Source organism: Syzygium oleosum, unplaced genomic scaffold (assembly GCF_021117445.2).
Source record: "Syzygium oleosum isolate NSW1041296 unplaced genomic scaffold, Sole_v2.1 Sole_v2.01, whole genome shotgun sequence".
In the NCBI taxonomy this organism is placed as follows: Eukaryota; Viridiplantae; Streptophyta; class Magnoliopsida; order Myrtales; family Myrtaceae; genus Syzygium; species Syzygium oleosum.
Genome location: NW_026607485.1, coordinates 26558420 through 26586342, shown reverse-complemented (window position 1 = coordinate 26586342; position 27923 = coordinate 26558420). Strand labels below are relative to the sequence as shown.

The 27923-nt window shown below is 39.9% G+C and overlaps 4 protein-coding genes across 4 annotated transcripts; 2 read left to right on the top strand and 2 right to left on the bottom strand.

The window, feature by feature from the left end:
- Positions 1-219: 219 nt before the first annotated feature.
- Positions 220-1154, bottom strand: LOC115686337 (uncharacterized). The gene has a single exon (XM_030611594.2). It carries the CDS (start codon positions 1035-1037, stop codon positions 546-548), a length of 492 nt encoding a protein of 163 aa, XP_030467454.1. The 5' UTR covers positions 1038-1154; the 3' UTR covers positions 220-545.
- Positions 1155-9417: 8263 nt separating this feature from the next.
- LOC130137977 (uncharacterized) lies at positions 9418-10313 on the top strand. Its single transcript, XM_056310742.1, has one exon. The coding sequence runs from the start codon at positions 9495-9497 to the stop codon at positions 10017-10019; it is 525 nt and encodes a 174-aa protein (XP_056166717.1). The 5' UTR covers positions 9418-9494; the 3' UTR covers positions 10020-10313.
- A 4823-nt stretch (positions 10314-15136) lies between these two features.
- Positions 15137-19031, top strand: LOC115686338 (DNA-directed RNA polymerases II, IV and V subunit 9A). Its single transcript, XM_030611595.2, has 4 exons — positions 15137-15419; positions 15517-15592; positions 17564-17722; positions 18668-19031. The coding sequence occupies exons 1-4, from the start codon at positions 15391-15393 to the stop codon at positions 18746-18748; spliced, it is 345 nt and encodes a 114-aa protein (XP_030467455.1). The 5' UTR covers positions 15137-15390; the 3' UTR covers positions 18749-19031.
- A 1068-nt stretch (positions 19032-20099) lies between these two features.
- On the bottom strand, positions 20100-22361 carry LOC115686333 (probable xyloglucan galactosyltransferase GT14). The gene has a single exon (XM_030611588.2). The coding sequence runs from the start codon at positions 22040-22042 to the stop codon at positions 20291-20293; it is 1752 nt and encodes a 583-aa protein (XP_030467448.2). The 5' UTR covers positions 22043-22361; the 3' UTR covers positions 20100-20290.
- Between the last annotated feature and the right edge of the window lie 5562 nt (positions 22362-27923).

Genomic DNA, 27923 nt, shown 5'->3' with positions numbered 1-27923 from the left:
GTTTCTGGGCTTAAACCTTAAATTCTTATAAAATCCAGAAAAGCTTAAAAGTGGAAGATTTTTTATTTCTGGATTGCCAATTTGGATAGCCGGAGTTACTTGAAGGACAAAGATTGGAAGCGTATGCAATTGTCGGCCACGGGTGCTCTTAGAGCCCTTGATCTCTAAATTCGATCTTGTCAATTTGTTCATGAATGCATGCCAATGGTGATCTCGATGAGCTCAGACCATATCATTTCTAATTCAGAACCTTCAAATCTTCTGCATAAAACATATCGAATCATCTGTTCCGCACCTCAGATGACCGATATCATCACGTAATATTTAGTGTACCGTGGTATCATGTTGGTACACAAACAGTAAAAAGAAACTTCCATTAACCTCCACAACACTTCGACCGCTGAATCTGATCATCCAACGAAATTACACCCTAAATGATAAAACCGGCAATGGTTACTGGGAGGAACCAAAGCGCGAAATCCCCAAGACACATTATTGCTGACACGGCGTCCTTATCGTCCAAGCCCCAGCTCCAAGCGTCCTCTCTAGTCGGCTGTGGGAGCGAGAGTACCGAGCTGCTCAGTAATCGAAGTGGGCATCGCAGCCACCTCTTCCTGTTCCTGTTCCTGTTCTTGTTCCGGTTGCCCCATATAGTGATGACGCCTCCCCCACCGGCCATGCGCATGGCGCCTCCCTTTGTCACCGTGGCCGTGACCATGGCGATGACCATGATGACCATCTTTGAAAAGTCCGTGCCCATGGCCTAAACGACCCCTCACTTGATGCGCATGTCCATGACCATGACCCCCATGTCCTATGAGACCATGCCCATCTCCTAACAGACCCCTCAGGTGATGCCCACGTCCATGTCCATGACCATGAGCCCCATGTCCTCTGAGACCATGCCCAAAGATAAGCCCTCCTACATGGGGACCATGCCCGCCATGGTGCCCATGTCCACCTCCGTTACCCATCCCATGATGAGGACGTGGACCATGATGATGCCTTCCCTCGTGAGCAGCCATTCTCATCTTCATCCTCTGTTTAGTATATCCCCCGACTCTGTTTCAGTCTTGACACAGGAGCAGCTGTCTGGATGATGATTAGAGGAAGAGAGGCCCCCTATTTATAGGGGGTTCATGAGACGGTGGTTCAACGGTAGCACTCTTATCAAATTTGGCCATCTTTTCACACGCCTCTTAGCCATTAAGTATCAAGCAATCCGTGTGAACGCTTATGAAAACTTTGTCAAGCAACGAACGACGGCAAATGTCGTCGAGTGTTGCCTTGGGGAGCAAGTTCATGCGTGAATGAATTAATGGAGGTCGGTGGCCCTCCCTTTGGGACATTGAACGGAGTTGTGGATGTCGACGCGTTCTGATGCGCGGCTCCACGCTTCTGGCTTGGTGCGCACGTAGGATGAGAAGATAATGTTTCTGCTTTGAGCCACAGAAAGAAAACGATTGAATTGGAGACTTGCTCTGTGAATCTGGTTCCTTTTTGTCCTTATTTTATTAAACTACATGTTTGATTTTATTAGGCATACACTTCAATGCAGTTAAAACAACTATCAACCTCCCCCAAAGAAAAGCAACGCATTTGTTTCTTGATAACACTTGAGGAAGAAATTTATACTTATAAATTTTTTCCATAACAACACCATGACATTATAATTGATTTAATTAAGCTAATTTTGATTATTAAAAAACTAATGACAATTTCAATCAGAAGAGGATTGGGGCCATGTTTTCCTCCTATAATAAGAACTTAAAGATAATCACATCTTTTTATGAAAACCAAAAGAATTTCGTTTGGAGCACGAATGACTAGAACATATCGTAGTGTACTACTAAATGTATTTCATAGGATTGTAAGATTTGTGTATAAATATACCGTACTATCAGGCAAGGTCTCTCATCCTTTCTTGGATGAACTTATTCTAGGCTACTTTTTGTTAACATGACTCCTCATCACAATGCGTAGGCTTTACTTTTCTAAGGATGAAATAATTATACAAATGGTCCCTGAACTTTAGTTTAACGTGCAATGTCTTCCCTGAACTTTTAATTTATTTAATGTGGTCCCTAAACTTTAGTCCAATTTGCAATATGGTCCCTCAAGTTTTAATTTGTTCAATGTGGTCCTAAATATTATGCTCAATTTAGTCCTTAGACTATATGAAAATATTCAATGTAGTCATTTCATCAATTCAAGTTCAAGGACAATATTGAACGTTTTCGTATGTGTAGGGATTAGATTGAACATGTACCAAAAGTTTGGGAACCACATTAAACAAATTAAAAGTTTAAGGACAACATTGCACATTGGACTAAAGTTCAAGGACCATATTGAACAAATTAAAAGTTCAGGGATGACATTGCACGTTGGGCTAAAGTTCAGAGACCGTTTATGTCATTTTTCCTCTAAGGATTGAAATCGATTGAACTAGCTCATACAATTTGAAAGTGGAGAACTCATTATCGTTTCCAATCCGGTCCTTTGAATAAGTGATTTGTGGGAATCTCAGCCACCTGAAGTCGAACTTTCTTTGGTTATTTCCTCTAATTAGATCTTCAGAACCATTTCAAGAAGTGGAGAACTACAGAGCATTTACAAACTGATTTCACTACGACGTGATAAATTATTGCACCACTAGGAATGGAAGCACAAAGCCATATGAAGGCCGTTTGTCGAAGGCTAGTTGTTTAAAGCAGCTCGTGTGAAAGTATTCTTCTTATGAGGCCATATAGAGCTATGACTAACTATATGCTTAGAACAAAGAAAAATAGAGGGTTGTGGGCGGTCAAGGAAAAAAAATAAGGCCAATGAGCAAGGAAAAGTGAGTTGATCCTGTGTCAAAGCTCATCCAAGTTTCAGTTAGATGCCTTTGCTCGTGTGGCCATACCTCCGTGGATCACCTATCAATACATGTCCTTGCATTCAATCGTATATGGTTGTAAGTTGAAACAGTTACCTTCATCTCCGGCCATGTGATTTGAAGCTCCAGTAGTAGTGAACCATTCTGAATTCCAACTATCTCCAACACTAAGTGCAGCAAATGCCTTTGGCACATCTGATGGGAGGAAAGATTGATTAAACCATTTAAAGCATTCTAAAATAATATGTTCCTACTTGTTACATATTTGATAGGAAACAACTTTGTCTGTTCCTTTCACAAGCTTCTTGTTCTTGCTTTAATTGAATAGTGGTTTGTGACCCTACGAATGCATAAAATCAGCCCGAGAATTTTTCATTCTTGGACCATTGTGAGAAAACCCTCTTCAATGCGAAGAAAAATAATTGTTGTTGGAATGTTGGAATTATTTTCCCTTCTTGCGTTTAAAATTACTTCTTTGACCAAAGAGAGCCGTCCTGTATTGAACTACATGCGAACTTTTATTTGTGAGCCGACTCTCAAAGGTTTCCAGTTGCGAAATGAGGTCAGAGAATATCGGTGCTGGAGGCTTCAACATGGATGTTGTGAAAGAATCATATTGATACCTAAGGCCATTCAAAACCAGACCTTTCTTTTTGTCCTCAAGAAGACATCTTGATAGCTGATAACTCATTAAAATATTTTTGAAATGAACCAAGATACTCGTGAAGAGATGAAAAATTATCTATATGACGTTTTTGGATTTGTAGAAAAATTGAAATTTCACGTTCCTCATATACCTTGGTAAAGTTAACCATACCTCACCAGATGTCTTTGAGTCTACTCCATGAGCAAGAACTGAGCCAAATGATCCATCCCTATATGAGGCGATATGATCTTCTCCACTATAAAAACTATGGATTTGTCACTTCCTCTGAGACTCTAGCTTCTTTTCCGGAATCAAATGAGGTGACTATCGTTGGACTTGACATCTGGTACTCACCATCAATAAATCTTACCAGATCTTGACTTTCAATTAGTGCAAGCAAATGGGCTTTCCAACAAAAATAGTTTGTTTGTGTCAGTTTCAATGACACACGAGGGGTATGGATACTTAAGATTGGTGGAAGCCATGGTTAAATATCGATTTCTTTCAAATATCTGCTACGATACCATAAAAGAACAAATATATATGATTATTGATCTCAGCGTATAATTGTTAAGATGATTTTTATTATATAAAGATATTACAAATGTTACTCTTCATAAGGAAATAATATAACAACAAGAAATAATAAATGAAAAGGTCATTATATTGCGAAAGTTATCAATCAACATGTGATTTTAATTGATATATCGGATTTTCTTCCTTGTTCCTTGAATGACGACGGATCACTGCCTTTTCATTTAATTGATGTATCTGCTCATCTAACATGGACGCCAAGCCCGAAACCCAGCCTCAAATCAGAACGTGTCTATATCCCCACCTCTGTTCGCACATCCCAACGCAAAGGCACCGACCTCCATTAATTCATTCAGACGTGAACTTGCTCCCCAAGACAAACACATGACGACTTTTTCCATCGTTCCATGTTTTCATAAAGCGTTCACACGGATTGCTTGAATACTTAGTAGCTAAGAGACGTGTGGAAAGATGGCCAAAGTCGATAGAGTGCTACAGTCGAACCACCGCCTCTTTAACCCCCTATAAATAAGGGTCTCTCTTGCCCTCATCTCTCATCATCCAGACGGCTATTCCTGTATCGAGACTGAAACAGAGAAGGGGGATATACTAAACAGAGGATGAAGATGAGAATGGCTCACGAGGGAAGGCATCATCTTGTTCCACATCTTCATCATGGGATGGGTAACGGAGGCGGACATGGGCATCATCGCGGGCATTGTCCCCACGTAGGACTTACCTTTGGGCATGTCTCGGAGGACATGGGCTTCATCTAAGGGGTGTTTTAGGACATGGGAGTCATGGGCATCATCTGAGGGGTCTTTTAGTCCATGGGCATGGACTATTCAAACATGGTCATCACGGTCATCGCCATGGTCACGGTCATGTTCACAAAGGGAGGCGCCATGCGCATGGCCGGAGTGAGAGGCGTCATACCTGTACGGGGAAACCGGAACAGGAACAGGAAGTCGCGGCTGCCACGCCGACCCGATAACAGAGCAACTCGTTACTTTCGCTCTGACTGCCGACTAGAGAGGACGCTTGGAATTGGGGCTCGGACACTAACGACGCCGCGTCAGCAATAACATGTCCTGGGGATTTCGTGTTTTGGTTTCTACCAGTAACCAGTACCAGTTTTTTATCTTTTTGGGTGATTTCGCTGGATGATCAGATTCGGCAGTTGAAGTGTTGTCGAGGTTAATGGAAATCTCTTTGTACTGTTCGACTTTGTGTACCAATATTATGCAATGGTACACTACAAATTAGTGTGATGATATCGGTCGATTGAGGCATCGGATTAGCTTATTCCATATGTTTCTGAAGATTTTGAACCAGAAATGATATATTACTGTACTCATCGAGAGCAACATTGGAATGCATTGACAAATTGACCATATCCAATTAAGAGATAAGGGCTTTAACAGCACCCATCGCCGGCGATGGCATATGCTTTCTCATTCAAGTAACTGCGACAATCCATATTGGCGATAGAGAAAATAAAACATCTTCCACTAATTAAGCCTTTTTATTTTTATTTTGTTAGAATTCACGGCTTAAGCTCAGAAACTAATTGCTGTAGAATCTAGCGCAAGTATACCAACTTGATCAGTTTGATTAGAAAAAGGAACAAGATTCACAGATGAAATTCAGCTAAAAAGTTCATAGTAATCAGAATAAAGTTTGGCTGAACCAATCTATCCTCTCCTGATCACTGGCAAAGTTCATCATTCACTTGTGGGTTCTTCATGGAAAAGAAGGCCTGGCCCAACAAATTGCAGGTTTGGAGGATGTCTCAATCATATATAAAGGCAGAGAATGCGGTAGTACGCTATTTATGGCTTACGAAGTTGATCAGATCAAATGTTTATGACTGATGAAGTAGATCAGATCAAATAGTCCTTCTACCAAACCAAACTAGGCGCAGACTCACCAACGAAGAGGCTAGTGTCATGGGCCGATCCTTGAGATCAGGAATCATGTTGCAACTTAGGTTTCTTTTGGTTTGTTGGTTCGCCTAAGCTAAGCCTTTTTTTCCCAAGGATATATTGATCGCTCACTAACTTACCCGAATTGTAGAAAGAGAAAGAGTTTAGAGAAAGAAGCTATGTGAGAGAATATATTTCTATTGCTTAAGTGTTGGACGTTACCAATGAGTAGAAGAGCACTCATATTTATACATGTGGAGATCTACTCTTCTCAACTACTTTTTACCCTATTTATTACCGTCTACCCTATTATAAGACTACCATCTACCTCATTAAATATCTTAAATACAAATATACAATTTCAAGAACTAGTTCAAGACTTATTCCGTTCCGTAGGATCATTTCTCAATATATCGAGTCTTGAAAATCTCAGGACCATGACATTCTCTCAACCCAATTGAGCGACGCCCTCGGCGCTCTCAACTTAGCAACGAATTCCTCAACTCTCAGTCTTTCATCCACAAGTTGGATCGTGGAGATGCTCTTGGTCTCTGTCAACCCAAAGATCATCGGTACCACCAATGGGCGTTTGGGCTCGGTGATAATAATTGACTTGGTACTCATGTCAATGTTGGTATTCGCATTATCAAAGGCTTCCAAATCCAATATAAGATCATATTCATCAAGCGGATTTACCTCGATAGGGAATTTTCCTTTCCAATCATCGATGTGTAGTTCCACATTCCGAGAAATGCCAATGGCCGGTACATCATCTGAGTTGACCGCCTTGAACCGATGTTCCGTTAGTTCCACTCGAAGTCCCAAACTCTTTACTGCTTTGCTTGACAAAAACATGTTTAACGCACCCGTGTCCACCAAGGCATAGAGTTTTGTGTTTCTAACCGTGACTTCCACAAATGGCAAACTTGTCTTCGGAGGCTTCTTGGGTAGTGCTTGAGTCTTCACGGAGTTGAGAAACTTTACGGTTCCGAGTCGCACTTCCCTCTTCTCTTGCTTGGGTTCTTCCTCTTCTATGTCGAGTAATGCCGTGAGCTTGCCCCTCTTGGGGCAATCTCAGGTCCAATGGGGACCATCGTAAATGAAACATGGGGATGGTGGTGGCTTCTTCTCCCCTTTCTTGTGAGAGTCACCGTAGGGTCAGTTCCACCTTTCAATTCGGGTAGTTTGGAAGGACCTTCTCCCCATATTTTTTCCTGTCGATCTTTTCGACCACAGGTAACTTCACCTACATCGTCTTTGTCGTGGTGGCAATTCATTCTCCACCCATTCCTTTGGACTTGGAAGATTTGGGTTTGGTGAATTCGGCTACAATGAGTGCCTTCGAGATACTTTGGACATCCCATCTTCTAAGCTCGAGTTGGTGGAAGGCTACAAACCATCCACGAATGGTGATGCCTCATACCATCATGCACGACATGTTTTCTTTCTAATTATATCCTCCATCATTATTAGCATGCGGAAGTACAACAAAATTTTCACATCTCATACAAAAAAATCGCACGAGTTTAATTAATATACATACGCTTCTTTATATTAATACTACTAGTTATCATCTTTATACAACATTAAGCAAAACACAATAAAATACGTAGTGCTGGGAAGGGTCAGGTCAACTAGCATCTCTACACCCATACTAACCCAAAAGTGAGCTTATACATTAACCAAACCGCCATCCAACTCAACGGTTGATGGCCTCCGACATCATCTCGTCTCCTTTGTCGACATGTTCAAAGAGACCATCGAACCCTCTTAAAGGTCCAACAAACTCTCCTGTCGACCTATACAATGGAACTACACTTAGTGTATACTACCGCCGATTCGGGTATTTCACACTTAAAACACATAGGAATTTCAAACCGCAGCAGTGGAGTATGATCTAGTGAGCCAAAATCCAGTAAATGAAATCTCTAAGTTTAAGGTAGAAGATCATCTTACCACTCAACTTAGTACCAACAACAACGTGAGTTCAGTAATACAAAATAACCATGTATGACAAATGCATGAACAAATGTCCTATCTACATATCGTGATATGTTAATGGAAACCATTAACAACATTGCATAAGTTCCTTCACTTAAATACAAGCATATGGCATAATATATTGTGATGCGTGATTACCACTACTTAGTTCGTTAATAGACATGTGTGAATATACGCACATGCACAAACATCATATTCGTTATTGGCAGTGGAGTATGATCTAGTGAGCCAAAATCCAGTAAATGAAATCTCTAAGTTTAAGGTAGAAGATCATCTTACCACTCAACTTAGTACCAACAATAACGTGAGTTCAGTAATACAAAATAACCATGTATGACAAATGCATGAACAAATGTCCTATCTACATATCGTGATATGTTAATGGAAACCATTAACAACATTGCATAAGTTCCTTCACTTAAATACAAGCATATGGCATAATATATTGTGATGCGTGATTACCACTACTTAGTTCGTTAATAGACATGTGTGAATATAACCACATGCACAAACATCATATTCGTTATTGGCATTTCATTTTATCTCGGCTCCCAGAGCATCTCCACTCCTAGACATCCCGAAACACGCATCCCAACTTCAGAGCATTGTCGCCACTAATATGCGAGCGACGGATCTTACTTTTTATAATACTTTCCATATTTAATCTCATAACAACCATGCACTTGATGACATTCATATCACCCTTGCATCAACAATGAAATCAACTTTCATTTCAAGAATTGATATCCAATTACCTTGCCTTTTCAATGATCACAAAATGACATCCTTACATCCTTTTATTTCTCATGCAAGCAATAATAACACATTCAAAGAATCGACCACATGATTAATCGGCAATACTTAGCTAGTAAATCGGTAAGATGATTAGCTTTGTGTAGTTTCCATTTAAAATGTTTTCAAGAAACAAATGTATTGCTTTATTATTATTGTTATTATTTTCGGGGAAGTATATAAGGCTTTGTAGCTCTAAGTTCTAACCAGTTGATAATTATTTTAACTGCATTGAAGAATACACCTAATAAAATCAAACATATGGTCAATAAAATAAGCACGAAAAGAAATCAGATTCACAAGGTCTCCAATTCAATCGGTTTTTCATTTTGTGGCCCAAAGGAGCAAAAGTATCTGCTCATCTAACGTGCCCACCAAGCCCAAAACGTGGAGCCGCAAATCAGAACGTGTCGACATCCCTCATCTCTGTTCCCACATCCCAACGCGGAGCCACCGACCTCCATTAATTCATTCGGGCGTGAACTTGCTCCCCAAGACAAACGCTTGACGACTTTTTCCATCGTTCCTTGTTTTCATCAAGCGTTCACACGGATTACGTGTGAAAAGATGGCCAAAATCTATAGAGTGCTATACTCGAACCACCGCCTGATGAACCCCTATAAATAAGGGCCTCTCTTGCCATCGTCTCTCATCATCCAGACAACTATTTCTCTGTCGAGACTGGAACAGCAGTGTCGGGGGTTATACTAAACAGAGGATGAAGATGAGAATGGCTCACGAGGGAAGGCATCATCATGGTCCACATCTTCGTCATGGGATGGGTAACGGGGGCGGACATGGGCTTCATGGCGGGCATGGTCCCCACGTAGGAGGACTTCTCTTTGGGCATGGTCTCGGAGGGCATGGGTTTCGTGGACATGGGCATCATCTGAGGGGTGTTGTTGGACATGGGGGTCATGGTCATGGACATGGGCATCATCTGATGGGTCTTTTAGCCCATTTGGGTCACGGCCATGGACATGTACATGGACACGGGCATCATATGAGGGGTCTTTTAGTCCATGGGCATGGACTTTACAAACATGGTCATCATGGTCATTGCCATGGTCACGGTCACGTGCACAAAGGTAGGCGCCATGCGCATGGCCGGTGCGGAAGGCGACATCACTGTACGGGGCAACCGGAACAGGAACAGGAACAGGAAGAGGAGCAGGAAGTTACAGCTGCGACGCGGACTCCGATAACCGAGCAACTCGGTACTCTCGCTCTGACTGCAGACTAGAGTGGACACTTGGAGTTGGAGCTTGGACAACGACGACACGGCGTCAGCAACAATATGTCTTGGGGATTTCGTCTTTTTGGTTCCTACCAGTAACCAGTTCTACCTTCTTGGGTAATTTTGGTTGGATGGTCAGATTCAGCCGGTTGAAGTGTCGTGGAGGTTAATGGAAGTTTACTTTGTACTGTGTGTATCAATATCTTACTATGGTACACTTAATCTAGTGTGATGAAAGATATCGGATCAGACAGATGATTTCCGTTTGTTGTATGCAGAAGATATGAAGGTTTCGAACCAGATTTACCGAGCTCATCGAGAGCACAATTGAGAGTTTAAGGGCTTTTAACAGCACCCTCATTACCGACAATGGCATATGCTTTCTTTCTCGTTCAAAGTAACTACGGGCAATCAAAATAAGGGATCAAGATAATCAAACATCCTCCACTAATTTAGCTTTATTCAATTTCGTAAGAATTTACGGATTAAGCCCAGATACTAATCACTATGAAACCTTGCGCAAATGCACCGATTTGATCAGTCTGATAAGAAAAAGGAACAAGATTCAGAGATAAAGTATTAGCTAAAACGCTCATAGCAGTCAACAGACGATAAAGTTTGGCAATCAGTCGGCAGCGACGCGTGCTTTCCTTCTGGTAGTAGCGAATGCATTCCGAAGATGGAAAATTTGACTACGAATTGGTGAGCATAATTCTCATTTTCACATGCCCTTAGCTAACTTCTTCTCCTCCACAATAAATGTGCACAACAAGGCAACGCAGTTTAAACCGTGTCGGCGTCTTCATTCGGTCCCGAAGCAGAGTTAGCGACCTTCATTGATACAATTTGCACGGCTGGACTTGTTCCCCAAGGATACCAACGACGACATTTTCAGTCCCACGGAATTCACATGTTTCCACATCATTCAGGCTGGTGCTCAATAGCTTAACTCATGAAAGAGCGTGTGAAAAGGTCTTCCAATGTCGGCGTTTGAAATTTGGGCCGTTGACCCCACCGTCTCATTGGAATCCTGTAACATTTTATCCCATTGGACCAAAATACGTATGTACTTCAAAGAAATTCACACCCCAGATACAAAACTCATCTAACACACTGACATCTCCTGTTGATTTATCCATTTTCTAGAATATACCACAAAAATCTAGTAGTATCTCTTGCATGCAGTAGGTATGATGAGTGGCTAAAAATACTCAGGAAGTAGTTAAGAGTTTGTAATAAAAGAAGAGTCCACGTTGAACCACTTGGAAAAGACTACTACCGCTATGTAAGAGCCGAGAAGAGTGCACAGTCTGGAGATGTACACTTGAGACCAACAATCCCATTCTTGTAATACACTTGAACTATTAAATACAATTTCCCTTCCTTGCCTCTGTTGCTCCTACGCTTGATCCCTTGCCAAAGTCTTGTCCCACACACTCATACACACTAGAACATCACACTTCCACAATCCAACAAGTGGTATTAGAGCAAGGCAATCAAGGACCATGACCCAGATATCAGGAGTGTGGTCAGGGACCACTGTGCGTGAGCAGGCAGTCAGGAATGGGAATACGCCGGAATTCTGTCAGTACATAGTCAGGGACTATGATTAGTTGGTCTTGGACCGAGCTTAATTGGTATAGGGTTGGGCATTATAACCAGGTCAAGATGGTAGATATCTCAAGTTTAGCAAGCGGTGTCGAGAAGCTCAACAACTTTAATTACAATAGTTGGAGTATGTGCATACACTATAGCCCATTGGTTCAATTGTAGGAAATCGTTGGCGGCAGCAACACCACACCACCCACGGACAAGGATGAGTTAAGAAAATGGAACATCAAAACGGGTAAGGCTCTCTAGTTTCTTACCAATACAGTAAAAGATGAATTGCTATAGCATATTAAGAGCGCAAAAACCCCAAAGGAGACATTGGACGCATTGGCAACGCTGTTTGTGAAGACGAACGATGCCAAGTTACAACTGCTAAAGAACTAGCTATTGTTGATCTCGCAACAGGATATGATGATGAGTCAATATTTCTCCAAAGTTAAACTCTTCTGTGAAGAAATTTCAAAATTAGATTCTCAGTTTGCCATCTGTGACATTAAGATGAGAAGAATTATCATTTATGAGTTACGATCGAAGTATGATGGTGTTGTTACGGCCATCGGTGGATGGGCTAATAATCCAACTCTAACCTAGCTGGAAAATATTTTGGTCGATCAAGAGGTTTTAGACAGACAGAAGTTTAAGGTTTCAGTATAGGATGATGAAAGTGCCTTCTTCAGTAATAAATGAGCGTTCGAGAGTCATAGGAGAAATGGGGCTAGCATTGGAGATGGGAAACAGAGGAGAGGTCATAGAGACTAGCAGAAGCGACCAGAAGAGAGGAGCACTCAGCTAGGGGGAGCTCACTGAGATTGTGATGAGGATGACAATGAAGATGAGAGCAATATAAGGCATAGCAGACGGTGCTACATCTGCAGCAAGGTATGTCACTTTGCTTGAGTCGGTTGGCTCAAGCAAGAAGGAAATATCGTAACTTCCTTAAAAAAGAAGACTAAAAGTGAAGAAGAATGAGATTTCAAGCGTCTGCAGTAATAGAGGAACAAGAAAAGATCGCAACAACTTATATAATTGAGTCAGATGATTCGACACCCCTTGTCATGCCCCCAAAGAAGAACAAATCTAGGGAGAACTCGAAGAAGCAAGCAATGACGCCAACAAACAATTGTGAGAAGGAACTATAAGTGATGCAAGAGATGATGAAGAAGCTAAGTTGCGAAGCTGAAGCCGAAAGAGAGGTTGAAAAAGAGGGACCAAATGCTGAGGCAGAAGGACAAGGAGGTCAAGGCAAAAGAAAGACAGCTCGACAAGTTCCAGAGTGAGTTCAAGAAAATGCAAAAGTTTATGGAATTCAAGCCCACCTCGTCGCCAATAGGTCATACGGGGAGAGAAGAGGAACACCTAAAAGAGAAAAGGATAGGTTTCCCTAAGGAAAAGAGACCATCTCCACCTTACTTCCTGAGGTGCAAGGATCCACGGAAAAGTTCAAGGAAGAAGCCCAATGAGAAGAAGGACCAAGCTGCTGGCATCAAATTGTTGCAGATGGAATTAAATCAACGGAAGCACGAAATGAAGATCACGAATGAGAGGTTTAACCACATGAGTATGGAGACTGAGACAAAGAAAAAGAGGCTTTGCTGAAATCCGAGCTTCATGGTGGAAAGTCGCAGCCATAGGGGCAACAGAAGTTAAAGAAGATAGTGTTAAGTCAGTTTCTTATCATGCTATATAGCAATTAGCACCGGAAGCCGGTGAAGCCAAGAAGGAGTACTTGCGGTTAAAGGAGAAAGAAAATAAGGAAGCCGATGAAAGCTACTCTGTATCCTCACAAGGTCTGCACAAAGAGAGAGTAGTCAGTGAGGAGTAATAAAGAAAGCACTGCAACAAGCGAAGTTTGAGATGCGATGGAGAATCGCAAAAATGGATCAAGGAGGAGTGTTGATTTGTTAATCCATTTTATAGAATATCTCACAAGCATCTAGTAGTGTCTCTTCCATGTAGTAGGTATGATGAGTGGCTAAAAATCACTTAGGAAGTATTTAGAGTTAGTAATAGAAGAAGAGCCACGTGGAACTACTTGGAGAAGATTTCTTCTACAAGGTCGGTGGAAAAGAGCCAATATATAGGCAAGAATGCTCAGTCTTGGAGATGTACACTTGAGATCAACAATTCCATTCTTGTAATACACTTAAGCCATATTTGGTAGACAGAATAAAAGTCAAGATATGATAATTTATTATATCTTGTATTTGGTTTCTGTCTAACAGGATAAGATTGGATATAAGAGAAATATAATCTGGATAAAAATATCCTATTTAGGGATGGACTAAAAGTGGATAGGATTTCTTATGCCTATGGTATAAAATCTATATTTCTCGAATAACAAACTTTTTAAGTTAATAAAATCAAAATAATAACTAAATATGTATAACATTATCTATATTTCTCGAATAACAAACTTTTTAAGTTAATAAAATCAAAATAATAACTAAATATGTATAACATTTAATCAATCAATCTAGTAGACAATCTTAAGTACCATAGTATTCATCTTTGCCAATTAGTATGTAATCATCTGCCCAAATGAAAAGAATTAGTACTTGAAACCAAATGAGTTGAAAGTCATATAATTTTAGATATCCAGGAAAAAATTTCCGAAATTGAGAAGGCGAATGGTCATGCAATAAGTGATTTTGACAATAATAAGTGTTGTGAAAGACAATGCAAAGACTGTCCTTAGGAGGGACAACAATTTTTAATAGTGCATCACTATATCAACAAGTGACTTGTTATTATCCACATGAATCTAATTCATGAGATTGTCAATCATATAGGTTGGGTTACCATCATTATTGATTTTCCTCAACTAAATTAAGTCCCATTCCCCAATTTTCAGCTTTTTTATTTTTTTTAATTCTTACCCTTTTTTTTTCTTTTATCCTCTTTTTTTTCTTTATAATATTTATCCTCTTTTCAATTTTTATTTTAAATTATTAATTTTTTTAATGCGGCGCTTGGTGTGCACCACATATATTAAAAAGTGATAAAAGAAAAATTACGTCAGCATTTTATGTTAACTAAATTGGGCGAAATCAAGGGAGGCACTTGAATACACTAATTTGATAAATTTTAGGACTTAATTACACATTTTGAAAATCTTAGAATTCAATTCTATTTCCACGATAAATTTTAAGACTTTCGGGCACTTACTTTTCTTTTCTTTTAACTAATTACTATTAAGCAGGGATAATGACATAAATGATCCCTAAACTCTGGCCTAATGAGCAATGTCATCCCTGAATTTTCACTTTGTTCAATGTGGTTCCTGAACTTCGGCCCAAATTTCATATAATTCAAGGACTAGTTTGAACGTGTACCAAAAGTTCAGGGACCACATTAAACAAATTAAAAATTCAGGGATCATATTACCCATTTGAGCCAAAGTTTAGAAATCATATTGAATAAATTAAAAATTTAGAAATCGCATTATTTATTAGACTAAAGTTTAGAGACCGTTTGCATCAATTTTTTAAGCAGTGCTTTTGGTCACTTTTAAGTTTTAACGCACTTACCATACCACAGTTCTAAAACCCTCGCGTGTTTTCCCCTCCCCTCAATTTCTTCGCGCTCTCTCCAGTCCGCCGGTCCTTCGCAAATTTCTGCAGCTCTCGAGCGTCTTCCTCCTCGATAGCTTCTTCTCCAACGCAGAGCGCCAATCCGCTCGCGTATACCGCCGTCGAAGCACCATCGTCGCCCGTCGAAGCCAAGGCTCGTAGCCGATCGGCCCTGCGCCCTAATCCGTTCGGCAAGGATGAGTGCTATGAAATTCTGCTGCGAGTGGTCAGTCCGTTTGTTTCTTCCGCGATCCCTCTTCTCGCGTTTTCTCCTTGCGTTGTTGCATGAGCGTGATTGGATGTTCTTCTTTCTTTCGTCGCAGCAACAACATACTGTACCCCAAGGAGGATCGAGAGCAGAAGATCCTCCTCTTCGCTTGCCGCAACTGTGAGCACCAGGTCGAGCGCCCTTTCTCCCCCCCCTCGAATGCGGCTGTGTGTTAGGGTTTCTCTTGGCCTTCTTCATAGTCGACGAGCATTTTCTTCTTATATTCGATTTTGGGTATGACTGATATGATGATGGGGGGAGTATAATTTGCTGGGTTTTTTTATTGGCGTGAGAATTTTAGTGTTCTTGGAGCTAGCTGCATTCTTTTGCTTTTCGAATTGGAAGTATGTTATGCATTGCTAGTTTGAAGGTTCAATCTTGGATTGTTTTTCAAGGCACAAAAAACATTTCATTAATGGGTTTTGCTAGTATGATGGGAACTGTAACTAATTATTTGCCACTAGATGCAAATGCCTGTATGCTGGTAGCGAACAACTATTTCAAGCCCTTTAGGGACTCGAGCTCGAACTGCAAGGTAGCCATGTATTTTCTTGGCTCTTTATTCACAGTAGAACATGTGAAAATGTAAACTTTGCCGGCGAACATCGAGCAGAAATTCATTGTTTATGGGAACAGGACTGCTTCCTTTCTAAAGCTTGAATAGGTGATGTTTGTTTGTTTGCTTGCCTGTTTTCAGTCGCAAGAATCCTTTTCTTGCTTTTCCTGCTGAATCTTTGGAGATTGGCACTTAAGAGCAAGACGTATAGGAGGAGAGGTTGAGGTTGCTTCGGCGTACTTATCCGAACCAAAGTTATTGATTTTGTAACTTTGGTTTGAAAATTGTTGACTCAAACTCGAACCAAACAAACTTAATCAGTAATTTTGCCATATTATTGGTTTGGTACAGTTCAAATCTGTAATCATGCAATTGCATAAGAAAGCAATTGCAAGAGCAAGACCTTCGATTAATTGTTGGATGCCTGAGGTCTTCTCTGCTACACATATGTATAAGACGATCACTTACCGCCAATTTGAGTCTCCTCCCTTCCCATTCCTAGTATCCTCTGATCTCTGTCAGTAATTACTCTTTGACTACAGTCATCTTAGTAAATTAAATTAATAAGAAAGTATAGATGCATGCATGCTCTCAGGCCGACGAAAGTTGAAGCTGGGATATAGATGTTGTATTTGCTCTATGATTGTACCATACACTGACATACACGGCTGTTTAAAGAGGCTGCATGAATTAGGGTTGACTAAATATGCAGTTTGCTTGTTGTGACAGCTACAGTAATTAAATCATGTAATGGACCCAAGGAGGTCAATAATAGCCTCAAGGTTGAGTTGTTTCAGTTAAGTTTGTCATGTAAATTTGACTTTTGTTTAGTATGCTAAACATGTTGGTACTTCTGTTGTCTTCTTATGGTTTCTTAACTAGTTCTTGGAGAAAAGGGGGGAAACTGTGCTGCCTCCAAGTCTCAAATTTTACAATGTTTCAGTATAATTTGTATCTGACCTATATAACCTTGTCATTCGTTTCCTCCACATTTTCTGGTCCAAATAGACTATGCCGCTGTTACGGTGGGGGAATGATAGATTTGCTGGTACTGGGAATTGCTGCCAATGATAGTGGATACACATTTCGTGACTCTCAAAAGCTTGTGTTCATATATATGCCGATAAATGAATCTTAATGCATTTTATTAGTCAAAGTATATGCTACTCTTTTGACTATAAGGTCCAATAATGTGGATGTTCCTCTTTCATTGTAATGTCTCACTCATCCATTTGGGCTTTGTGTATAAGACTTCAGATGTTGTCAGAGGTTCCCTAACTTTTCGTGAAATAAACATTATTTGTTGTTATTGTTATTGCTTTTTTCCTTTTGGGGTTGTCTGAGCATAGTTTCTAATGGGAATATGGCTAAAGGAGCTGATGCTTTCCCATCTGTAAAGATTGGTCATGCAGGAATATATGACATTGGTACTGCTAGTTTTTAGAACAAAAAATCAGAGGTCATTTCATTGAATTTCATATACTGGGTCTCCGTTATCAAGTAGTTCTTCTCTATTTGTCTCATAAGGTCTGTAACATCCATTCAGGAAGTTGCCGATAACTACTGTGTCTACAGAAATGAGATACATCACTCTGTCGGGGAGCGCACTCAAGTGTTGCAGGATGTAGCAGCAGATCCAACTTTACCTCGTACAAAATCTGTACGTTGTGCTCAATGCAACCATGGAGAAGCGGTCTTCTTCCAGGTGAATTGCTTATCCTGCACTTTAAAATAAAATTCTACTGATTTAGCGTCTAGGGTTTATGGTTTAGGGTTGAGGGTTTATATCTTGAATCTTGGACTCTGCAAACTGATCGTATAGTCTCTGATCTAGATAGTGGCTTCTTTTGATTATGGATCTTGACAAGAAAGGAATTGTAGTAGTTGTAAGATGTGGCCTATCTGTCTTTTGGATACTTAGTGAAACAATGGCATATTGGATGTCATTTCTCTCCTTAATTTATCGACGTCCCTTGAATGAAATCCTATTTGACCCAGCGGCATAATTTTTATTTAGATATATGTATAGATAACTTCATGTGGTTTTCTAAATTACAGTTTCTTTAAAAAAAACCAAGTAACCTGACTTGGCAATGCGTGCATCAATCTGTCTCATGTATTTTGTGGATGAATGAGTCATACATCAAATGGATTAACTGCAGAAAAAGTGCCTTCTTACTGTGCATATCCAAGGAATAGTTGCTTTGTGATATATGACTTCTTTTAGTTTAAAAACATGTTTTGAGTCGGTAATCGACTAAATCACAATCTACTAGGAGTGATAACTGCCCTTCACTCTATAAGGAACAAAAGAGTGATCCCTGACAGCAGAAAAACAGGATCTGTTATTTGATATGCAAATAATAAAGGCTTACTTCTGATTTTGATATATTCACGAGGAGGCACCAAAAGAGGGTTGCCAATGCAAAAATTATTTCCCAGAAAGCAGCTCTACGAAGTTTAATGGCAATCATCTCCGCATTTTAGTCCACTTTTCATGTTTGAAAATTGAGATGTGATTGCTTTTGTATGAGGGTTGGGGACTCAGGATTTTTTCTTTATTAGGTCCTTCCGATGGGTACTGTAGTCATGGCTTATGCATGTCTCTGTGGCTGTATTTGCTAATGATCTCATCTTTGTCATTATTCAGGCCACTGCTAGAGGGGAGGAAGGTATGACGCTGTTCTTCGTCTGCTGCAACCCAAATTGTGGATATCGTTGGAGAGATTGACATCCTGACTCAGATACTTGAATCTAATTCTGAGGATGGTTCTTGGTGTTTGCTCGAAGAAACTATCTGCTAACTCATTGATCTGGTGACGACCTAAGAATATCCAAATTGTGGTCCTTTTGTTTCCTGGAGCTGGTTCGGTTTGGCTGTAACTCATTGACCAAAAAGCATTGAACCTGTAATTAGCGGTATTTCAATTTGGGTCTTAAGTGTGAATTGCTGGATTTTTTAGTTTGTTCTCTTTATCTGGTGAGGACCTTAAGATACCCATCTTTCTGATTCATGGCTTGACCAGGCAGCTTAAGGATTCTGGGTTTTTATTAGCGAGTAGGAGAGCTAAGATAATGGGATAAGATAGAGAAGGTCAGTGATGACGAGATTAAGGAAAACTGTGAAGAATATATTTAAATTGGTAAGGTAAAAGAGCCATGGCTACAATTCTCCAAGAAATAATATTGACTGCTGAGTGTCTGCTAAAAAGGCTCTTGCGGGAGATGAGTTGCAACGCTCAGAGAGACAAATTTACTATGATCTCTTGTCCAAGCTTTCAGAAATGCTCTTTCGTGAATCTATCTTTGCGGGACCGATGACTTAGTCGGACTCGCACGAGTAGATGGATCTCCCACTGTGTAACCACTTTGTTTATTTGTGATTTTAGCTTCAGAACGGCGAAATCATTCTTCTCTTCTCCTGCCCTGTTTCGAGAGCCGCGCAGAAGGATGCAAATTTCTTCTTCTGACTGAAATCGAAGTCCTCTTGGGCTATGTCAAATGCGAAGGGAAAAATCTCTGCAATGTCCAGTACTAGAGCTTGCTTAGGATGCTTTGATGCTTTCATAATTGGTGGACCTCAATACATGAATCGTTGCCTACAGTCTGACGTGAATGATAGTAGAAGCAGCATAGTGTTTGAGGTAAAGCTTAGACCGCTATGTCCTAACTACTTGTATTGTAGAATTACGAGTGCAAATAGATGGAATAGCTGTGGAAATCAAGGATTGAAATTCGTCATATCTGAGAGCTCGTAGCGGGATTAGTTCTCTTGGTTGTTCTTCTATCCAAATGGAATATCACTCGTCCAAAAAGCAAACGAAAACAAAAGATTGATTCTATCAGATGAAAGAAACTGTGAGGAAGAACCTGCAATTTTTTGCTAATGGAATGAAAAACATATGAAATTTGTAAGACAAGGATTGAGTTCATCTAATAGGTCCAAACCTATGAAGATATCTCATTTCGATTTTGGCAAAAAGACTGGATCAATTTGTTCTACTAAGATCGCATGGAAAGGTATTGAGGTCTTGCCTCTTAATCAAAATGTTCGATAATAATTTTAGTAGAATGATAAAGTATAAAAATGAAAAGGAGCCAACTTGCAATGTACGTCTTCAAAATGGATCTGCTCTTGTTGAATTATGTGGTTCGCATATGTAAGATCTAAGTATTGTATACCCTCTTTTTGGCAAATGCAGAGCTACACTTATTATCGACGTACTTACAGGATCAGCAACACAAGTCCTCAAAGGCAGTTTGAGAGAAAGGCCTATAAAAATCGACCAATTCTGCTTCCGGCTGCATATAGGATTTCCCTCACTTGGCGCCTTCTTTCCTGTTTTTCTGGCTCGGACCTGGGGAAGTCGAATTTTTTATGGTTTTGTTCAGCAAAACCAATGCTGGGATCGCCCCCGCTCGCTATCGCTTTCCTTACCTTTCCTATCCTCTCTAAAACTCCCTTAATGGCTATATCGAATGCATCATTGAAGTTGTGTTCTTTAGACCTGGGATCTACATAAACAATCCTCGGAATCAGCTGTATAACCTCCTCTCTCATGGCCAACACTTCACTCTCCGGAATGCTTTGGAGTACCGGTTCAATGCTAACCTTCTTCCCCTCATCCAATGGGATAAACACAGAATATTTAGTATGATCTCTTGGTAAATGCCATACATATTGCACGTAAGCTGTGCCAGAATGGAAAAACACAGGAATGCACCCGGCCAAAATCGAGTCAAATGTCGACCGCCTAGTATAAGAGTCTCCCCGCGGTTGTAAACAGAAAACCGAGCTTCGAAACACCTTCATCACATTAACGGGGTCATCGCAATTATTTGTGCTGGAACTGCAGTTAAGCAACTTGCATTTACCATTTGACGCGAGACACTGGTTAATGATCTCTCCCCGGATAGTGAACTCAAGTTCAGGTCGCGGAGCACCTGCGAAAGCAAACAGGTACTTTCTCTCCTGCTTTCTCATTCTATCTTGCCATTGCGCAACTTCAGCGCCCTTCGAAGGATGGAAATAAGTCGGGTACGGGATTGCGAAGTCGTTGTTCCAAACACTAGACTCCACGGACAACATCGTCATGTTCTGAGATTGTGGCAAGAACATCAGTTTACTTCCCCAATAGGACGGATCATCAAACTGTCTCCTGAAATCCCACGCTATCCTACCCGCCACGAGGAAATGGTCTCGACCCGACAGCCGCCTCCATTCCGGTCTCCCGGACAACCACCCGACGAGATCGAAGGCCGTGGCGTCCCTCACGGATATGTTGGAACTCCAGAGGTACTGGCTAATGTCCAGCCCAGCATAATACGGCACATAGATCGCCGAAGCGAGCGATGAATCATTAGTCAGGCACTCATACTGCTTCATCTTGTTATGGAAAATAACCTCCAGCAGGAACTGGTTCGTCCTGAACCAGCTATTGTTCAACAGTACCCCGCGGGAATCGGCCACAGCCGGACCCATGCCCAGGTTCTCCATGTACGGACACATATTCACATCCGTCCCTCTAGTCAGCGACTCGCACTTCCGAAGCAGGTCATCATTGAACCTGCTGGGAAGATCATGAATGTAAATGAATCTACCAGAGCATGAATCTCTGTCAAAAGACTCGAAACCCATGTCGAGACTTTGATGCTCACTGCTCTGGTCAGTGGGCGAAACCGAACCATCATCAGATTTGTCCCCCACGATGACGCCTAGTGGACTAAGACCAACATTCGGGACCTCATGATTTCTTGCTGTACCGTTTGCTTTTAGGAGCGACCCTTTGTCAGTGGGGGCTGTATCGACGGTCTTGTTGGGACTCTCAGCGAAAGGAAGCGGTTCGGGGTTGCGGGTGCTGATGGAATTCTCATAATTGTCGACGAAGAAAGCGGCCCCATCGCCGCCGCCGCCGCCGCCCAAGAAGGAATGATGAAAGGAAAACAGCACAAGGAAACACAGTAGAGAAGAAATGAGGACGACGAACCAGACTTGGTGACCGTAGTGACCCTTCACCTCCAGCATCTCTGCTCGGTTTCGCTCGGAGCCAGCCAGAGAGTGTTCCAAGACATTGACAGCTTCAACAGTGAGTGGTTTCCATGGATGGATGCAAGGAGGGTTCTACCGGAAGAAGGCAAAACGTGGGATGAATCGAGAGGGAGAGGGAGAGATGGAGGGGTTGGGAAATGTAGTGTGACGGATGAGGAGGAGGAGAAAGGAGAGTCTGGTCGTCTGAGCAGAAGTCCCAGATTGCATTGATGGCGGCATGAGTAACGGCTTTTTGAGTAAAGGCTCAGTCTTAGTCGTAGCTTGACTGGCCGGGTAAAATTGGAAAAGAAAGGTAGAGCCTAATTTATTACTTAACTCTACTGGGGGCGCGATTAGCCCAAGAGAGCTTGTTATAATTGGAAGCCAAACATTTTATTGTCCATAGAGTCGTAGGTTTATTTATCTTAAGAAAAATGAATAATTTAGAAAATATTTTCTCTAAAAATAATTACGTATATTGCTTAAAATAATTAATTAATAAAAAATATTTTCATTATCCACAACAATTTATGTATAAATATTTTCATTGACGACTAAAATATTTTTTTTTCATTTTATTTTTGTAAGTGATATAAGAAATCATTTTTACGAAAATTTTTTATAAAGTATTCATTTTCCACGAAACTAACAAATTTTATATTACAACGATATGTAATTAGATTTTGGATAGCAAGATGGGGTTTCAAACTTTTTGGCTAAAAGGAAAATGACACAAAAATTTGGTCAAATGTGCAATTTGGTCCCTGAATTTTTAATTGTTTAATGTGATCCATAAACTATAGCCCAATGTGTAATGTGATCCTTAAACTTTTAATTTGTTTAACGTGGTTCTTGGATTTTTTGTACATGTTCAATTTAGTCCCTAAAACTATATGAAAATGCAGCAGTTCAGGAACTAAGTTGAACATGTACCAAAAATTTTAGGGACTAAGTTGAACATGTATAAAAAAATTCATGGACCACATTGAACAAATTAAAAGTTCAGGGATCATATTACACATTAGGTTATAGTTTAGGGTCCATATTAAACAATTAAAAATTCATGAACCACATTGCACATTGTGCCAAAGTTCAAAGATCATTTTTGTCATTATCCATTGGCTAAAACACTCTTCAACACAGTAATGGCTATATTGCCATTTGTAGGTCCCACTTTTTAGCATCCCTCTTATGCTAATGTTCTAAGAAAGTGTTCCATTATTAATGGTCGTGCCACTTTTTTTTTTATTAATTTTCAATTTCTTTTTCTCTAGGAGGAGGCTGAGCTCGTTCTCAGGACCCACGATAGCACCTTCTTGAGCCGCCTGAATGAAGGCTCTGCGCCACATGTCTTATGGCAACAAGGGGATCGTATTCGCCAAGAGTGGCATATACTGGCGAGGCATGACAATGTTGTTGAGTCTACATTTGATGAGCCTAGCGAGGTGGAGCCATTTGAGCCAATGAGGAGGAGGAGCTAGGAAGGGTGATGGGGATGCTGAGGGCGGCAGTCTTGAGGCATATTCTTCACAATCTGAAACACTTCATCAAAAAACCCTTCTCTGCACAAAGAATAAATGAGATTCACAAAAGCAGCGTTCCTCACAAGCAAGTCCTCTTGGCATTTCATTACCTCCTAGAGCCTAAAGATCAATTTCCTCACCTTCTCCCTGTCTAGTTGTCAAAAAAATCCACCGATCAATGTGCTATATTTCAAAGAATTAAGCCTTATACTGTCTTCTACCATTTCATCAAGCAGTCACCTCGCCTACCTTACATTACCTATTGATCAAAGTAGTGTAAAAAACGCAACTCAAGCGATGCCCCTGCTCCTCATATCCAAAAATATCCTATGCCCATAACCTAGTCTTGAAATATGGCACCATTGATCTATCAAGTGGTTAAAATTAGTCAAGGAACACAAGTACCCGGGCTTGATATCAGCCAAACACCTAATGACCCACAACATGCCATGTTGGCTGCAAAAATCGAGCAATCTAGCAATTATCATGTTCGTCCGGGATGACATAAATAGACGAAATGAAGGAGACGAACCGATGATCGGCCTCCTCAAACCATTTCGCGTCACAAAGAACGTGAATTACACTGATGAGGTTGAGCGAGTCGGATTGGTAGCTGCAGAGACAGAGGGCTTCGTCGACGTCGCGGTGGTGAGTTGTTGTGGCCCTCACTAGGATATGCGAACATAAGGATATAACCTTTATGATTCTCCATTTCTTTGCCTCTTGAGAGAACGGAGAGAAGGAAAAAGATTAAGGATATTGGAATGTGGGATCCACAAGAAAAGAAATAAAAAATCAATTAAAAAAAGGAACACTTCCTCATAATGGTGGCCAAGGAATGCTAAAAAGTATGACCCACAAAGAGCAATATAGTCATATTACTGTATTAAGAAGTGTTTTAGCCAAAAATGGATTGAAAAGCTTGGCCCTTATCAGAATGGCCCCCTTTTAGTTCTTAGGTTATTGAGTACATATCTATAAGGGATAATGACACAAACAGTTCCTGAATTTTGGCTCAATGTACAATTTAGTCCCTGAACTTTTAATTTGTTCAATGTGGTCCCTGAACTTTTGGTACATGTTTAATTTAGCCCATGAACTCTATGAAAATATATAATATAGCCCCTGAACTTGAATTAATGGAAGGACTCATTGAACATTTTTATAAAGTTCATGGACTATATTGAACATGTACTAAAAGTTCAGGGACTACATTGAATATTGGGTTAAAGTTTAGAGACTACATTGAACAAATTAAAAGTTCAAGGATCAAATTACACATTGAGTCAAAATTCAGAAACTGTTTGTGTCATTTTCCTTATCTATAATAATTCTAACTTTACAAGAGTTTTGGACGGCTTCGAGATTCATTTGATGGGTAAACTTGAAATCTAAACTCGATGACTCGTTTATCGAATTTCTCTTACTTTAATAAAAAGCTTAATGTCATTTATATAATTTTATGTACCCTAAAGTAAAATCAGTTATAAATTATAACTTATAATATGACATTCTCGGCAACAGCCACCAATTCAAGCTTTGTTTCTCGTTTTATCGTTGTCAGATTATTTTAGGATGGTTGATCTTATACTTTTTGAATCTTATAGTTGGCTATTCTATATGTTTTCTACTTGAAGATTTATAATGGATGACTTTGAACAAACGATTATGTTCGCAAATTTTACATGATAAATTGTGCATGTATTAATTAGTTTACTAAAAAATACCAAAGGTTTGGATTTCCCATGCGTAGCCATCAAAATGTCGAACTGGGAAATAAAAAAATGCATAGTTTCTAGGTCATTGTAATGTTGAATTTCCGTTAAATAGATTATATCGTGCTTAAGTTGTCATAACTATCTGGAGTGTATTTCTTGCTTTTTATACATGTTTCTCCGGATATTGTTCTAGGTCATTATACTAAAGGGGTCGTGTTCTAAAGCTGTAGTGCATCCTCGCGGGGATGCAACCAGATGGCCAAGGACCATGACTGTCGACTCAAACACGTAAAATGGACTCATTTGAGAAACCGACTTCTCACAACTTCCAAAACATTGAGTTTGGGTTGTATGTGGACATCATAGTGCATGCTTACACCATCATTTTGTCACGTTGCCTTACAAATCTATGCCACGTCACCACGTTTTATTTACATCATATTTTTGTCCTATCTTCTTGCATTACTCACCACCAGAAGAAAGATCAGTACGATCAATATAGGAGCAACAGATTATTGGCACGGGAGTAGCTATCGACGTCAGAAAGGTGGAAGACGTGTAAGCGCAGCATGACCACCTGATTTCTACGATTTGTTTCTACCGATGTTTGAAGTTTTAATTGTTATATTCCTTAAAGGGTTTTCATAGTTCTCATGCAACATATTTACCTCCTCTTTAGGTAATTGATATTAGAGTCTCGTTGCTTATTATTTGGAGTGTTATACTTCAGAGTACAAGAATCTTGTTTTGGCTAACTTTACAAGAGGCGATTTTTACAAATTTCTGTTTGTTGATGATCCATTCTTTAAACTTAAGATTTTTTGAATTACTTCGTTGCTTTTAAGGATTTCTTTATTTTGAATCAAAGTCTTCCAGATTTGTATTTTACTAAAGGATCGTTAATACTTTCAAAATTTTACGAACTCTCCTTCTTGGCTTTGAAAGTTTTTTGTGATTACTTTAATTAGGTTCTTCGGACAGAAGATTATTCCAGTCCAAAGGAGTAATCTTACTTTCTAGTAATGTTGCTTACGTGGATTCTTCTGAACGAATTAAATTGTTTAATTTCGGAGTTTTAAGTCCATCTTGTTTGTTTCTCATCCCCACAAGAACTTACTACAAGAGAGAGGAAGGACAACCATAATTTTAGCTCGTCAATTCAGTCATCTGCGATAATCAGTACATCTTCAAATAGAATGAAAGGTGCAACAAAAGCAATGGTTGTGATAAATAAGCAAATGGTTGATATGACCGAACATGGACTAGCAACTTAAATATCAACAAGACCTCATGTTCAAGCAGCTAGAGAAGAACAATCACCAGCTCCACCTGTTGTTGCTCGTGACGATATCTAGAGAAGACTTGCATTTGTCACTTAAAGCTATCTACTTCGTACATTGTGCATTTCTTATATGAGATTTATGAGTATTTTTTCTTGTGTGACTGTTATAAAAATTTGGAATCAACTCCAAGTCACATTTGAAGGAACTAATGGAGTGAGAGAAATGAAGAGGAACATTTTGCTTGGTGATTTTTGAGACATTCAAAATGGAGCCACATGAAGTTATCAAAGGAATGCTCATGTACTACAACAATTTAGATGACCAATCCCAATTAAATAGGATGGATTATTGGATTAAAAAGAAAAAAAATTCAACCCTCAATTACTTTTGAAAAGATAATAACTTATAAATAATTAAAGGAAAATACCAATTAAAAATGTTATAATTGATTAAGAAAAATTACGACATATAAAGATAATTACTCACTGATATGATGACTTTTGAATTTACAAATTGTGAAGGAATATTAGGATCGTGGATTAAAGGTATGGTACTAAGAATATAAAGAAAAAGATTTACAATAAATTTCGGTGCGGTTACGAATTTCATGAAAATTACAAACGACCTTACTTGACTTTAAAGTTGAGAACTATATGTAAAGAATGATTAATCGTCGTTTACAAGGACTTACAGAAAAACTACAATGAGGCTACTAAGCACAACTACCATCAATTAGGACAATTTGAATATTTTACTATGTAGCAGCCAAAAACTCTCTCTCTCTCTCTCTCTCTCTCTCTCTCTCTCTCTCTCTCTCTCTCTCTCTCTCTCTCTTCTTCAACTTTCAACTATGGGGGACGGTTTGAGCTAATTTCACCCTTCCCTCCCTCTCTTGTTGATTTTGTTTGAGTTTTGTTGTTCTTTTCTTTTTTTTTCTTTTCTCCCGATAGAGATCTAGAAACTCTTTTCTCCTAGTCTAATTCTAGATTTGAGACTTTGAATTTTCCTAATCTAATTCTAGATCTATGAGCTATTATCTCTCAATTTAGATATGAGAGTTTAATAATGTTTTGGGGATGCGACAGGTCATCTACCTCCAGTTTCAATGGTGATTGCAGAAATTTCGGCGTCTCGCTGAACTATAAAGATTTGTTCTTCCAAAAGTTAAATATGTGTTTATTCAACTTGTTTTGATTGTCTTTGTATGATGTAGAGGAAGCCCGATCTAACCGCGCACCACCAACCAAGTTGTAACGCCGTAGTTGTTGGAAAAGGAATTTCTGGCGTGTGTCCACACTAACGATGATATGAGATATGGTGATCGGTCTCTGATTATTTTGCTTCATAGATCTAT